This window comes from Cyprinus carpio, chromosome A7 (genome assembly GCF_018340385.1).
Source record: "Cyprinus carpio isolate SPL01 chromosome A7, ASM1834038v1, whole genome shotgun sequence".
Taxonomy (NCBI): Eukaryota; Metazoa; Chordata; class Actinopteri; order Cypriniformes; family Cyprinidae; genus Cyprinus; species Cyprinus carpio.
In genome coordinates, this window is record NC_056578.1 from 20686588 (window position 1) to 20701365 (window position 14778).

The 14778-nt window shown below is 38.1% G+C and overlaps 1 protein-coding gene across 5 annotated transcripts; it reads right to left on the reverse strand.

Annotated features, from left to right (window-relative positions):
- Window positions 1–569: 569 nt before the first annotated feature.
- LOC109058358 (lysophosphatidylcholine acyltransferase 2-like) lies at window positions 570–14550 on the reverse strand. Of its 5 annotated transcripts, none has more exons than XM_042760310.1 (15): window positions 14424–14550; window positions 13150–13298; window positions 12077–12219; window positions 9460–9677; window positions 9040–9152; window positions 8645–8705; window positions 7789–7847; window positions 7489–7523; window positions 6978–7032; window positions 6739–6821; window positions 6497–6622; window positions 6198–6351; window positions 5932–6030; window positions 5466–5607; window positions 570–1096 (listed from the first exon to the last, which is right to left on the reverse strand). In XM_042760310.1, exons 2-15 carry the CDS (start codon window positions 13258–13260, stop codon window positions 912–914), a joined length of 1584 nt encoding a protein of 527 aa, XP_042616244.1. In that variant the 5' UTR covers window positions 13261–13298; window positions 14424–14550; the 3' UTR covers window positions 570–911. The 5 variants fall into 5 exon arrangements, with proteins under 5 accessions (XP_042616244.1, XP_042616242.1, XP_042616243.1 ...); XM_042760308.1 differs by lacking the exon at window positions 14424–14550 and adding an exon at window positions 13758–13910; XM_042760309.1 differs by lacking the exon at window positions 14424–14550 and adding an exon at window positions 13406–13735.
- Window positions 14551–14778: the final 228 nt, after the last annotated feature.

Genomic DNA, 14778 nt, shown 5'->3' on the forward strand with positions numbered 1-14778 from the left:
GCTGCGTTTCAGTCAGTGCTAACCAAACCTCACAAAGAGAAACCTGCACAGTGGCTGTAGAAACATATTTTCAAACTGTTTAGCACAATGGTATTTACGCAGCATGGGATAGTGTGTTGTCCTACATGAAAATCCTTTTATTTCTGAGAGCACTATTCTTCATTTTATACCACAGCAGAAAACGGTCAGTTATGAACTCCACATATCTTGTCTTTTGACACCCTAAAATGACCTTACATCTCACTTCCCAATATTCCAACCCAAATCGTCACCCACCGCCTCCTTGCTGATGTGGCAGTCTCATTGGAATAGGATGGCCCATCATCAACTATCAGAAATCCATTTATCTGAACCATCCATTGTACTGCAGTATTCGTAAGTGAAGAAAACTACAGCCACTGTGCAGGTTTCTCTTTGAGGGGTTTGGTTAGCAGTCACTAAAACACAGCTTTACGCACAACTGTCAGTCTGCATTGATATATCATTTGCTTAATAATTTGGAACACGGTGTATAAGAATAATAATAAAAAAATAAAAAAGGATCTCCAATATAATCAAAACTTTTCAAATGAGATTACCAAACAGTATATTTTATTAGACTTCATACAATAAAGTGAATACAAAACTGAGTTGGGATTATAAGTTTCATGTCTAAAAGCTGAGGGGTGCTATAACAACAAAATGATTTTTTTTTTGCATCAGAATAAGAAATATTTTAGCATGCCTATATTTTTGTAAACTCTGATCAGAAAGCCTTTAAATAAACCAGTCAATAGTTCATGAGATACTTGGTGGTGTAAACAGAACACTGCTGACAGGGCATATGACTGTGTTCAAAAACCTTCTGCCCAAGCTTAAGGCAGGTGTTCAAATGGCATGGCAGAATATGAACCTTATGGCAGCATGCTGTGTCAGTCATCTTTCTTATCAGAGGTACTGTCCTCCTGGTGGTTATGAGAAGCAGTACAGCAGTGAGACAAACTGGCCTCAAAGTCTGGCTCCTCCCCCTGGAGACCCTGGTAACGCTGTAGCTCGAGGTAGGTGGTGAAGAGCTTGGCATACTCCGGGTGGGTGAGAGCGAAGGAACAAAACTCATCTGAGACAAATGGAGACACTAAAATTACTAAAGATTTATTTACTCAAAGACAACAAAAAAGAAACAAGTAAGGCACTTGGCGGGCAGCAATGAATGAATAATAATGTGAATAATAGCATAAAAAAGGTTAATGTTAAATAGCATATTTATATAATACACTGTGTGAAAACAACCTTGATTTAAATGGGTCATATGATGTGATTAAGTTTTCCTTTCTGTTTGGAGTGTTACAAGTTGTTCGTGAATAGATAGTCTATTACATAGTCTCAAAACCCAAACAGATATTCTTAACAAAAGTTAAGACTCGTCCACGCCATTCTAAAACGCCTTGTTTAAACGCCCCCACGTCTACCTCACGTTTGCGGGAAGATTTGCATAAAGGGCTTTTCTTCTTTAAATATCCTAACCAAAACACAGTAAACTAGAAGGAACAAATATGTTGCTAAAACAGTAACATGGGTATTGCTCATGTTCAGTCTATTCAATGCTACATTCAGTGCAAGTGCGTGGCCCTCTATTCTACATTTGACTTGCTGTTTTCCAAAACATAATATCACCCGCCCCCAAGCTATCATTAGAGAACCTGTGTTCACCTCATGCTGCAGGAGTGTGGCGGGGTGCAAGGTCTGTATTGACCAGTGGATGGAGATCTCAAGGCAGTGCCCTAAATGCAGATCTGAAGATTTTGTCATCACAGAAGTTACAGGCCTATCCAAAGTTTTTGAAGTCACTAAGAGTGTTGTGTAACAGTATGCAATTTCCCACTTCCTGCAGTAACATCTAATGTTTTAATGTTCTTGAAGCCACTAAGAGTTTTGTGTAATTCTGTGTAGAACCATTTTCCACTTCCTGCAGTAAAATTTGTTCAGTTAGTTAGGTTCAAGCAGGCTGTGCGCAAATGTGATAGTTTTCTAAAACATTCCAGTTTTGTTTGCAGGTTTGTGAAGATTAAATAAAGTTTTTACAGATTTCATTGTCCGTCGTACTTACTGACGTACACCTCTGCATGCAGACACCTGTACAAATTAATTTATAGATTTAAAACCCAGTCCTGAACCTGGAAAACCATGTTCTGCAGAGTTCAGTTCCAACACACTTGCTTGGACATTGCTACTGATTCTGAAGACCTTGCTTAGCTTAGGTGTGTTTATTTGGGGTAGCTAAACTTTGCAGGACACTGGCCCTCCAGGAGCAGGAATGAGAGCCCTGACATTAGCTCTTTTACATACATTGCAGGTGATTTATCAACACCTAGTACATCTTAAAATACACAGCTCATGAAAAATAAAAGTTGCAGATTGACAAATATTAAATGCATAAACCAGTGTGAATAAACAATACCTTAAAAACAAATGTGCAGGTAGGTTGAAAAAGCCAGAATGGGAAGTTTTAAGTAGTTGTACAGCTTGAAGTGTGAAGTTAATTCTTGTACACAGATATGGCATATTCATGGCACTACACATGAAATTCATGTATTTATTTTTAAACTGATGTAAACAGAAAAAGAGTAGATTGGGTTTTTTAAACCTGTCGCCCCCTCTAGTGGACATTAAGTATTAAGGCCTTCATTGCTCAGATAACAAAAGTCAATAGGATTTTTTGGGAAGGTGAGTCTGAGCAGTTATACAGCAATGAGTCAGACGAGTCTGAAGGTCTGAGCTGAATTTGGTGAAACATTAAAGTTCTAGTCTGTGACAATTACTCTCTTAATAAATAATAATAATAATAATAATAATAATAATAATAATAATAATAATAATAATAATGATGTTTAAATATATGTTGGCTTTCTCAAACCCAACAAAGACTACGTAATAAAACTAATAAAATTATAAGGCATGAAAAATAGGGATTTTATTTGCCCTAAACCCTGTTAATTTCTGTCAGTACGGTGCGTTCACTGATTCTACCTTCTCTCTTTTCTATCTCATTCTTTTCATGTGAACTGAGTTTGTTACACATGCTTACATTCATAAATGTAAACGTTATTTCTAATTTATTTAATAAATTTAACTTTATTAATTTTCACATTTATTAATGTCACACACATATAGTGCCTTTTGACTTAAAAGACGAGAGTGGTAAATGTTACAGATAGATTATCATGGAACTGTTCAGTATATTATTGATTTTTATTTCCACTTCACTTTTATTCAAGGAGACAGAACTAGGCTATTTGCACTGTTTTTATCAATGGGACAATATTTATACAATACTATAATCCAGAAATAATTTAAAGGGGTCACTTTCAAGTCGCAGCAATACGAATTCTGTGCCCAGCAACACCTGACTCAAATATTACGCTAATTAACAGTGAGTGGTGGTTTCAGACATTACAGTTCCACACTCGTACTGACTCTTATTCTGCCTGAAAGAGTGAAAAGGCCGTGCTGAAGGCGGAGCGATTCGACCAATCAGATGAAAGGAGTGTTTCAGCGCCGCCCACAAGTGCGATCAAATATTGAAGCCATAAACCAATTTGTAAACGTCAAATGAAAAATGAGAAATCTAGCCAAAATCTAATTTTCCGTTTGTTAAACTAAACGGAAAAACGAATAAACGAGCCATTTTTCCATTTCTTATATTGCATTCTAAATAGGAAATGAAATGATCAAAACGAACACGGACCGAGAAGAGGATGCCGAGTTCCTGTTATATTTGGTATCTGTGAACAGATTTATTCTCTCACATGTTCTTAATATAATTTTATAACAATAAAGGATGTTTATGACGAAGCAGTGTGGCGTTATTTAACAGCCTACAAAGAGTGCATGTCTGCCTATTATAGAATCAAAATCAACTATTGATCACAATCGGAAGTTATCACAAGCACTCGATGGTTTATAGTGGGTTTTAAGCTAAAACAAGAAAAATCACATACATTTTAAAATGTGGCTTGATGCTAATTCTTCTTATATTTATTTAAGATGTAGCCTATTCTTCTAAGCATTATAGATAGTTTATGTTTCTGCTGTAGAACCAAACTTTATTTAGCTATATTTAATGCTGTATATTGAGCAGTGGACAATGTTAAATCTATGTATGAGATACATAGTTGAGTAAAAATGCATTGCTGGTCGGAGGCACCACCTAGCGTGCAGGCGTGAATTAGCAGAAGCCAATCAATCGTTTGGTGCTTGGTGTGAAAGCAACGTTCGTCGGCAATTCGCCTCACTTTTTCGCTTTGCGTTCAGTGAGAAACGGCCTTAACGCCACCAAAATGTTCACGCAAAGGCGTCGTAACTTTGATTCTCGCTGTTGCTGTCAGCGCCATGTTGTGGAGACGCCGTTTCGTTGCGAAAGCGAAAATACTTTGTTTGGCCTTCCAAAAGAGGACACAACTAAAAATCAGTGGTTAAGTTGTATTTAGCCTACAATACTGTTCCAGAACAGTTCAACACAAATATTCAGATGTGTGCAGCACATTTTACGGAGGACTGTTTTCTGATCCTGAGAGAATACTACAATGCTGGCTGTTCTGACTCACAGACTGTAAGTAAGTTTACATATGTAGAGGATTTGCCACTGATGATTCAAACGCCAGTTTTGAGCAGTGTAGTGTAGCGCTTGTTTGTTGTTCCTCTAATCTCAAATACAGACATTGTTTTATGTTTACGCGGCACGATGCAATGCAACGCGTAAAAAGAGAGTTTAAGTCATTATAATCTAATTATGTCCCCACTGGATGCAACAAATGCCTTGTTTGTTATGGATTTTATTGTTTTTGTCTTGTTGCGCGGTGTTCTGACCGGGACACACACACACCACAGTATGATAAGGAGCATAACATTTCCGTCACACGCTTGAGGCATTCGGCCAAATCACAACGCACTGGATAGCTGGCCAATCAGAGCACATCTCGGTTTTCAGACCAATGAGCTTTGTAAAAAAGCGACGCGTTTCAGAAAGGCGGGGCATAGAGGAGAAACAATAATGTACAGTATGTGGAAAATAATGTGTTCCTTGAACCTTAAACCACAAACACATTTCATTACACCAAATACACAAAATAATGTTCTTTTTAGCAACATCATATGACCCCTTTAATTTGGCATGCAGCTGATCGCCTGAAATCAACTCACACTTCATGACAACTTCCTTAAATTATTACAAAAGACCAGCCACCGTCATGATTCAACCTTAACAATAAATTAGATAAATAAAAAGCCTTCACTTAAAAGTGTTCATGACTCTACACAAATATTTTCCAAGGCATTTACATACACAGCATGGAATCATGTGGTGTTAACCATGATGATTTCATGTGCCAACATTTATTGAAAAACAAAGTATTCTCTGAATGATGGCACTTCTAATATGACTGACAATCTTATCACTGTGGTAGATGCTATATAGTTGGCATACAGACCATAAGTTATGTGTCCTGATCCATCTGCATCAATTTCTTTGAAGAGGCTGTGGACCTCAAGATCACGTACTCCAAGAGCAGAACGTAGCAAACTGCTAAACTCCTCTTGTGTGATACAGTTGTCCTCATCAATATCAAACAGCTGTAAAAGGAATTCACAAAAAACTAGACATCTATCCGCCTCATTTTTTAAATATATACATATGAACACTTTGACAAGAAATCATACAGTAGTAGTCCCCCATAGTAATGTTCTACTGTTGACATTGTCAATTTTGAGATTTCTTTTGTAAACAACCACTGACACTTCAGTACTAATATGGTTTACCCTCGTAACCACACCATATGATGTCTTCTTTAAATCTTTATAAAATGAAATCTTTTCATTTCTGCACAATCACATTCTGAGAATTCATCATGATTTTTTTTTTCACAATAACATCAACGCTATCTGTGATATCATTACCTTAAAAGCAGTCTGAATGACTTCCTCATTATTAGCTGGGCGGCACAGAACTGTGACACCAATGACATACTCTCTGAAATCAATGGTGCCATCGCCATTCTACAACAAACAGACCACAATGTGAATGAAATATAATGCTGTTTCATTCATCCAGTACCACAGATTTAGATGTTGCTTTTGAAATATGAAGACTGAAAATACATTCAGCTTCTTTTCTGGATCTAAGCAGTGCTCTTTTCCATATGGTTAGTTATGGACATACTCACCCTGTCAAACAGAGCGAAGAGCTCCTGTAGAGCTGGGCTGATGGGTAGTTTGAGAAAGCTCGAAAACTCCTCAATTGTGATCCTGCCACCTTTGCAAGAACAGGCTATGTTGGCAAAACTCTCCAATTCCTTCTTCACACTGTCCCATTTTAATCTGAATTTACAACAGAAACAGAGATTAAGTTTAAACTACAATACACTTAAAATATTATGTGTCATGTGGGCTACCAGTCTCAAAACGTTTACTAATACCAAGGATATGTTTTTTTTTTTTTTTTAAATACTATATACAGTCATACTCCAACTTCCTGCTGATCTTGGTAAACTCCACGAGACCTGCCTCCATGGGCAGGGTCAGTTCTCCTGCTGCAATCATCAGACGACAATCTTCGTAGGTGTGGTCTGTGACCGGCAGGCCCAGAGACCTAGTGACAGAGTGAGAAATTGTGATACAGTCATTAACACTGACATCGTATTGTGCACACATTGTAAATATCAGTTAAAATAATATAAAGAATAAATAGCAACAGGGCATGCTTACTCTGCCATCACCGCTCTCACTGACTTAGCAAACTTGAAAGGACACTTTTTCTCTATCTCAGTGGGAATTTGAGGGGGCAGAAACTAAAACACAAACACAATACATACTGTATATGGACTATAATACTTTACTTTTTGGAGATTAGTTATATATAGTGTGGGATTAGGTTTGTCATATTTTTTCAAATGGTGCAAAAAGCTGAAATATCATCATGAAATACACAAATGTTTCTCACAGACCTCAACCTCCACTGTAGTATAGAGCTGACAGAGTGTGAGCAGCAGTAGTCTGGCCCTAAAACAGGAACTGGTGGTGAGGTTCCAAACCAACAGCATTTCAGGAAGCACTGCTCTCGTTTTTATGCATGACTGTGCAACTGCGTTTCTTGTATGACATACTACAAAATGGTCTTAAAAACAAGCTTATCTTAGAAAGCGATATACAACACTACACATGCAGAGATGTCTGAATGTGTGAGGCGGAAGATGAGAATCTAGTCAGACAGCACGCTATTTTCCCTTTTTATTCGAATATAACATTTATCTGTATTTGTCTTATCTTAAATGCCAATAAACCAATGAAACATCCTTTTTGGCTCACGGAGTGTTTCTTGCAACATTATATGCAATCCTGGCATGTGAATCTGAATTATGAATTTGTTGTAACAGTAATTGGAAAAGGCCTAGTTGTGGAAGCAATTCATTAGCTGTGTAAATACTTTTGGCTTCGTTTATGCTTATCATTACTTACGATTTTGGGCCCTGCCAGGTCCATGTGACTGTGTCCTGTAAATATTAAAAAGACACTTTTGTAAGAACTCTTAAAGAGGTATGAAGATTGAGCTATTCACACTGACAGAATTGCAGAGCCTTTAGTTTGCTAGGTGGCCTATGCATTTGTATGCTTATTTTACAGTTTACAACAGTACTCTCTGCTCTGTTATTTATGGATTTGCATTTTACAATTTTCATGTTACTCCATTGTGTTTTCATTTGTCACCACAATTTGACCCTTCATAACAACAGTATAGGACCTTGAATTCATACTGACCAACTTATTTGGGTATCTGATCAGAACAGGCTGTACTGGGACCCCTGGGACAAAGGCACCTTTGGAGGTAAAGAGAACAGCACATAAGCAGCTTTCATTCATTCTCGTTCTTTTTGTACTGTGCAGCTACATTCATACCTCCTAAAACACTGCTCAGTACAACAGTTCCATCGGTTTACTTTGTGGAGTCATACACTTCAGTATGCAGTTAAAACCCTGTCTGACACTCCATTGATAATACCATGCCCTACATATCAGGTCACAGCTATTTGACTGGTTCTCAAGTGGACAATCAATGAAGCAAACTCTGTCCTAATGATATGACCTTAATACAGGAGAAAAAAAAAAAACTATAAAAACTAATCGATTTTACATACAAAACAACAATAAATATCACTCTGACCCACTAAATTAATGAAGCCTATACTGCAAACTGAGTTCGTTTTTATGAAATATTTAAATAAATGTCACAGACTCAAAGATAAAGTATTAGTGGTGTGGATAATACTTATTCATAGACAACACTCCCTCTCTTATGTGCTGCTGGTTTTGCTGGCTTCAGTAGACCTCATTCTACTTTAGTACACCAAAACAAACTGTATGCTTTGGAAAGCCCTAATACCACAATAGTTTCTTTTTCCCTTCTCTTGTAAACATTTGCATTACGAAAATGAGTTATCTGATAACAGACAAGATTTTCATATGGTGCTGTTCATACACAACCCTCATTATATACTGTATTATGAACCTTTGCTTACACACTATTTTTACCTTTATCTTAAAAGTTAATCAGCATTATTATAGTGTCCATATTATAATTAACATCTACATTAACGAAAATAAACAATCTGCTTACCTTGTTTAAAGGTAATGAGACATGATCTGTTTGTACATGTTCCTTCAGGAAAAATGAGTACCTAAAAAAGAAAACACCAGTGATATTTCAGTGGTACCATACTATCAAAATCACAGATCCAAACATACTTTAGGAACCGGACATGTTTTATTGTAGCTGAGGAAGTACAGGTCTAAGAGTAATTTCGTCCTTTTAAAAGGGGGATACACAGTTTACTTCTCTAGTTTCACATTGTGAAATTCACAAGGTATACTTTGTTTTTATTTTTTAACCATTTTAAAGACACATAAAACAAAAGTTAAATTAAATACTGGAGTGAGGCATCATAATCTTTCATGGATAATGTAAAAGCTAATTTGGGGTTTTACAGACCTTTAGGAAGTGGAGGCACTCACCTGTGGCCAGTGTCCGCCTGACTTTGCTCTGCGCTCAATCTCAAGGATAGTATTTCTACGAGAGTCTGGATCTTTGCGTGAAACAAGCACTGGCTGCACACAGCGCAAAAACCCTGGGGAACATAACATCATCTTACCCACTGAAGAACAAGGGAATGATAAGTAATGATAAGTCATTACACATGCAAAACATAACATCAATAATGGATATTTAATTATTATTATTATTATTTTTTTTTATCTGCCCTGATTTCATTTTGGTTTTTTTGTGTTGACGGTGGTATTTGTTCACAACTTTGCAGTAACAGAAACTAAACTGATAAACAAAGCACACATATTCAAAGCTACTGGAAAACATTATGAAACCATTTGGCATACGATTTTGGTTGTGTAGACCGATATTTATGCAAATATCCATACTGCCAAAGATTGGTGCTTCCAGGGACTCTGAGCGGGATACAGTCGAGGGTAGACCAGCTTCAATACAGACGATGGCATCAAAGAAAGAAGAGTGGGGGGCCACAGCTAGAATGGGGGCCTGTACACTGCTGGCCTGCTTCCCCTTCACCACCACCCTGAAGCCCATGCCAAAGAAATACAGCCAGCCTAGAAAGGTCATCACTCTTTTGTGCATGAACCTGCCCATTAACACACAAGCAAGCACACAAAACATGAGGAATCATACTGGGTAATGACATCAATGAGTCCATCATACTGACACATGCACACACACTCATAAGCACAAAAAGCTTTCTTGAATTGGCTTTTACACCGTGTCCCCATTTTGTGTCAGATCAGCATGTTGTTCTGCATCATTTAGGAGAATAACCACATCCCTGCAACAGCTGTCCTACCTCCTACGCTAAGACTTAATTAATCTGATCTGTGTGGTCAGTCTGAGAAGAAATGAGTTACAGCAAAATTTGCAAGAAAACATGTGGCCTGTTTGACAAGTGAATTAAACAGAACGGAAGGGCTCTGTAATGCAGCAAATGTGTATAACTGCTGATATGCAAACCACAAATTTCACATTACCAACTCGCATCTTAATACAGAGGAAACAAACACACACAAAAATAGACATTTCCACACCTACCCCACCCACAAAGCTTTTTTAGCATGTAGCAAAAGGAACGAATCAAGAACTTAGACAAAATTAAAATGGTCAGAGGTAGCGCTATCTGTAAGGCTAAGGTTTAAAGGGGTCATATGATGCGATTTCATTTTCTCCTTTCTCTTTGGAGTGTTACAAGCTCTTGGTGCACTGTTCAATCTGTAAAGTTCCAAAGACTAAAGTCTCAAATCCAAAGAGATATTCTTTATAAAAGTTAAGGGTCAACCACACCCCCCTAAAACGGCTCGTTCTAACACGTCCCCACATGTCTACTTCACGATGTGGGAAGATTTGCATAACGCCGCCCAAATGTTCACACAAAGAAAGAAGACCTCTGTTACCGCTGCTGCCATGTTGTGGAGTTTCTTTGTGTTTTGTTAAAATGAAACTTTGTTTGGCCTCCCAAAAGAGGACATGACTAGAAATCAGTGGTTAACTTGTATTTCAACACTGTTCCAGAACGGCTCAACCCAAATATTCCGATGTGTGCTGCGCATTTTATGGAGGATGAGGACAGTTTCCTGAACCAGTAGCCTGCAATGCATCTGTGGCACAACGGCTGTTTCTATAAAGTGGGTCAGTTCAAACTTTACAAGGACAGTCTAGCGCTTCTGACTCACAGACTGTAGGTGTGTTTTTTTCTATTTAAATTTGCCAATGATGATTCAAACGAGAGTTTTGTGCAGTAGAGTAGGCTTGTTTCTCAGATCACAAATGTAGACATGGTTTTGTGTTTACGCAGTGCGATACGCAATGCGTAAAAAGACAGTATAAGTCATTACAATCAGTAATGTTAATTATGTCCCCACTGGATGCAACAAATGCCTCGTTTGTAATGGGTTTTAATTGTTTTGTCTCGTCTAGTGACGTCAGGATCGCGTATGAATCTTTCTATGTAACAGGATCTTCTTAGTGAACCAGTCGAACCAGTTCACCAAATCGAACTGAATCGTTTGAAACTGTTTGCGTCTCCAGTATGCACTAATCCCCAAATTACTGAAGTTATTCGGTTTATATACATGCCTTACACTCCCTCTGACGCAAAATAAACAAATATCCCGAGTTGTTCAGTTACTCCTAACAGTACATTGACTGAACTGCTAAAAGAGAAAGAGGTGGAAGTCGTGGCCTAGTGGTTAGAGAGTTTGACTCCTAACCCTAAGGTTGTGGGTTCAAGTCTCGGGCCGGCAATACCACGACTGAGGTGCCCTTGAGCAAGGCACCGAACCCCCAACTGTTCCCTGGGCGCCGCAGCATAAATGGCTGCTTCGCTTGTGTGTGTGTGCACTTTGGATGGGTTAAATGCAGAGCACGAATTCTGAGTATGGGTCACCATACTTGGCTGTATGTTATGTCACTTTCACTTTCGAGAACCAATGATGGGATGTGCACGAGCAGAGCAGCTGGACTGAGTCTCGTGCTGCTGGCCTGGGAGACACCATAGTATGTTAAGGGGTGTAACATTTCCGTCATACGCGTGAGGCATTCAGCCAATCACAACACACTGAATAGCTGGCCAAATAGATCACACCTCGTTTTTCAGGCTGATGAGCTTTGTAAAAATTGACACGTTTCAGAAAGGCGGGGCATAGAGAAGAAACTATAATGTACATTATATGGAAAATAATGTGTTATTTGAACCTTAAACCGCATAAACACATTGCATTACACCAAATAATATTCTTTTAGCAGCATCATCTAGCGGTCAAGTTTAGTCAGTAAGCAAGCAAGTAAAATTTATAGATCACATTTAAATTCAGCTTAGACTGACCAAAGTGCTGGTCAGTGTAAGCTGACCTAACAGTAGGCCAGGAGAATAAGTAGCTTAAAAAAGGTGCACCTAAAAGGTGCATTTGGCTTGTGCTGAAATTTAGCAGGTGGTGTGTATCTGTGTGTAACGAGTGATCAGGGATCAGTATTTACCTTCTCCAGCCAGTCATGGGCTCCACTGCTCCTTTCAGAGGCTGTCTGAATGTTATCATGACAGAAATTGGCCACATGACCATGAGAACGAGAAGCAAGAAAATGCCACGGAGCGGCACAAGGATGATTCCTAGAAGAAAACACTACACGCAGACAAAAATAAAAAAATAAAAAATAAATAAATAAATAAAATAATGTAAAATATACCTTTTAAGAGAAAGGCTGCCATGTAATTGGTTTAAGGGGAAAAAAGAATTGTGTAAAGCAAATCATCACAACCTCCAATTGTAAATGAATAAAAAAAAAAAAAAAAAAAAAAAAATTCCAACAGAATATTTCATGAATACAGAGACCTGTTTAATACATTTAATAAATCATTATTTAACATACAAATAACCTAGCACAACTTCCATCCTCGGCTGCAATGTAAGTATTATGTGGACATGTAATGCAGTCAAGACCTGTCTGAAAGTACTTTAGCCATGTGTTAAACAATTATCAATCAATCAGATTCATGCATTCAGTAACCCTAAAGTAATATATATATATATATATATATATATATATATATCTATATATATATATATATATATATATATATATATATACACACACACACACACACACACATATACACACACACCAATTTTACAACAAATTTATAACAAAAATATTAATAACATTCTCTCTACCACATGTTGTGAACTGTGTGATTTTCACTTATTACAAAAACGGTAACACACTGTTAAATGGTAACATCAAAGAAGTAATATCATTTGAACACTCTCTGCAGCAAAAAGGCAATTGTAATTCTCATTTATTTACTAATCTGATAAAAAAAAAAATCTTTACTAAATTTGCGAATCCTGTTCCCTATTCAACCATGTTCCCCAATTTATTGTAAAAATGATCAAGACTAACGGAGGAAGAAAGAGAGCATGCAAAAAGTAGATGGAAACGAAATATTAGGCGAAATCACATTAAATGTGGATAAATGTATATACGACGAAGAATCGAATGACTTACGTGAATAATAGTACTAATAGGCATGTCATAAATAGAGCAGGACTCACTTTGATTTTATCGGCTTTGGTTAACTTAAGGTCGTGCACGAATGGGTTGATGACCGCGGGCAGCAGCAGGGAACGCTGTCTGGGCAGTGCGTACTCTTTCTGCGGAGCCATCTTTACTCATCACAGCAGCGCTTCAAAAGTGTCCAAACCTGTCAACGAAGAGCTTCCTCTTTACACACACACACTACAAGCACCACCTCACACATGACCCGATCTCTAGCGGTCTGCGGATGTGTTTCACAATCAAGTGAGCTACCTAAATAGAAAGAAAAAAAAAATCCTATGCGCTTTGCAACTTTGGGCATCCCGGGAGTCCAGACGAGTTGAAGTCAAAGTCGAGTTTCTGTGTGTGCACTGGCTGCCTCGAAATGCGCTTATAGTGTTCTGAAACGCTCTTTAACTATAGGGATCTCAGCTGGTTATTGAGACAAAGCCTGTGTGTTTACACCCCACCTCTTACGGACATGATCCTATTAGCCCTGTACAGTCTACATGTAGTGTTATACATTGATAGTTTACACCAATGGCGTCTCAAGCCCTAATAAAATCTTACTGACACATCATTGTTCAACGAAGGAGTATACGGGGCTGAGAAACAGTTTTCTGACCATAGGCTTCTTTATTCCATGATGTTCCGTTGGCTGTTCGGAAGCAGTGATGCTCGAGTCGAGAATTCAAGGAATCACTCGTTTGAGCCGATTCTTTTTAAAGGGATTAAGACAGGGATCCTCAAATCTGGACCTCGAAATCCACTTTCCTGCAGATTTTAGCTCTAACCCCTGATCAAACACACCTGAGCATGCTAATCAATGCCAATTAATGTCTTTGGGATCGTTAGAAAACCACAGGCAGGTTACTTTGATCAGGGTTGGAGTTAAACTCTGCAGCGCATTGGACCTCCAGGGCAAGATTTGAGGAAGGGCACACTGTTCACACTATAGCCTAACTAAGGTTCTAAATATCGTTCTCAATATTAAAGAATAGCAGAGTTCACACCACAACGGTACAGAGAAACGATATCGTTGGAATCACTTTCAGAACGATTTTTTTTTAATTGGGTGTCGATAAAAAAAATCGACACCCAATTAGAACCAAACGAGCTGAAGAATTTAAAGTGGCAGGCATGCGTGCGCTTGGAATAAACAGACGATCTCGTCTGCTGCTGTGGACGTATTATAACTTTATCGTTCTTGGTGGCCTTGCGGTCTAAACAGTTCAGACACGAACTGTATTTTTAAGCAAACATAGGACGTAAAATTAAGTATACAATTTACCTGCAACCATTCACACTAAAACTGCATTCTAGATTTAGACCGTGTCCTGGAGGTCCCCCTGCCCTGCACCTTTTGTATGTCTCTCTATATCTAACACACCTGATTCCACTCATCAGAGTGCCAATTTAGCAAGAGCTAAATTGGGTGTGTCTGATTAGGGAGGCATATAAAAATGTGCTGGGCAGGGGGTCATCCAGGACAGGTTTGGGAAGCACTGGAATAGACGAATTGCTTTAATTCAACCATGCATTTCTGTATTGCAGCTAAATATATTTTTCACAATAAAAAACAAACACTACCACAACAGCATTTAAGCTATTAGAAAATACAATTAAAGGTATTTTTTTTTAATTTA

Excerpts from the sequence above, each read along its gene's own strand:
- LOC109058358 (XM_042760310.1), bottom strand. The coding sequence starts at position 13,260 with ATGGCTCCGCAGAAAGAGTACGCACTGCCCAGACAGCGTTCCCTGCTG. Across the intron at positions 9,153-9,459 it reads GGAAGCACCAATCTTTGGCA|GGTTTTTGCGCTGTGTGCAG; the intron begins GTATGGATATTT and ends TATGTTCCCCAG. Across the intron at positions 7,033-7,488 it reads ACCTGGCAGGGCCCAAAATC|GGCCAGACTACTGCTGCTCA; the intron begins GTAAGTAATGAT and ends TTCCTGTTTTAG.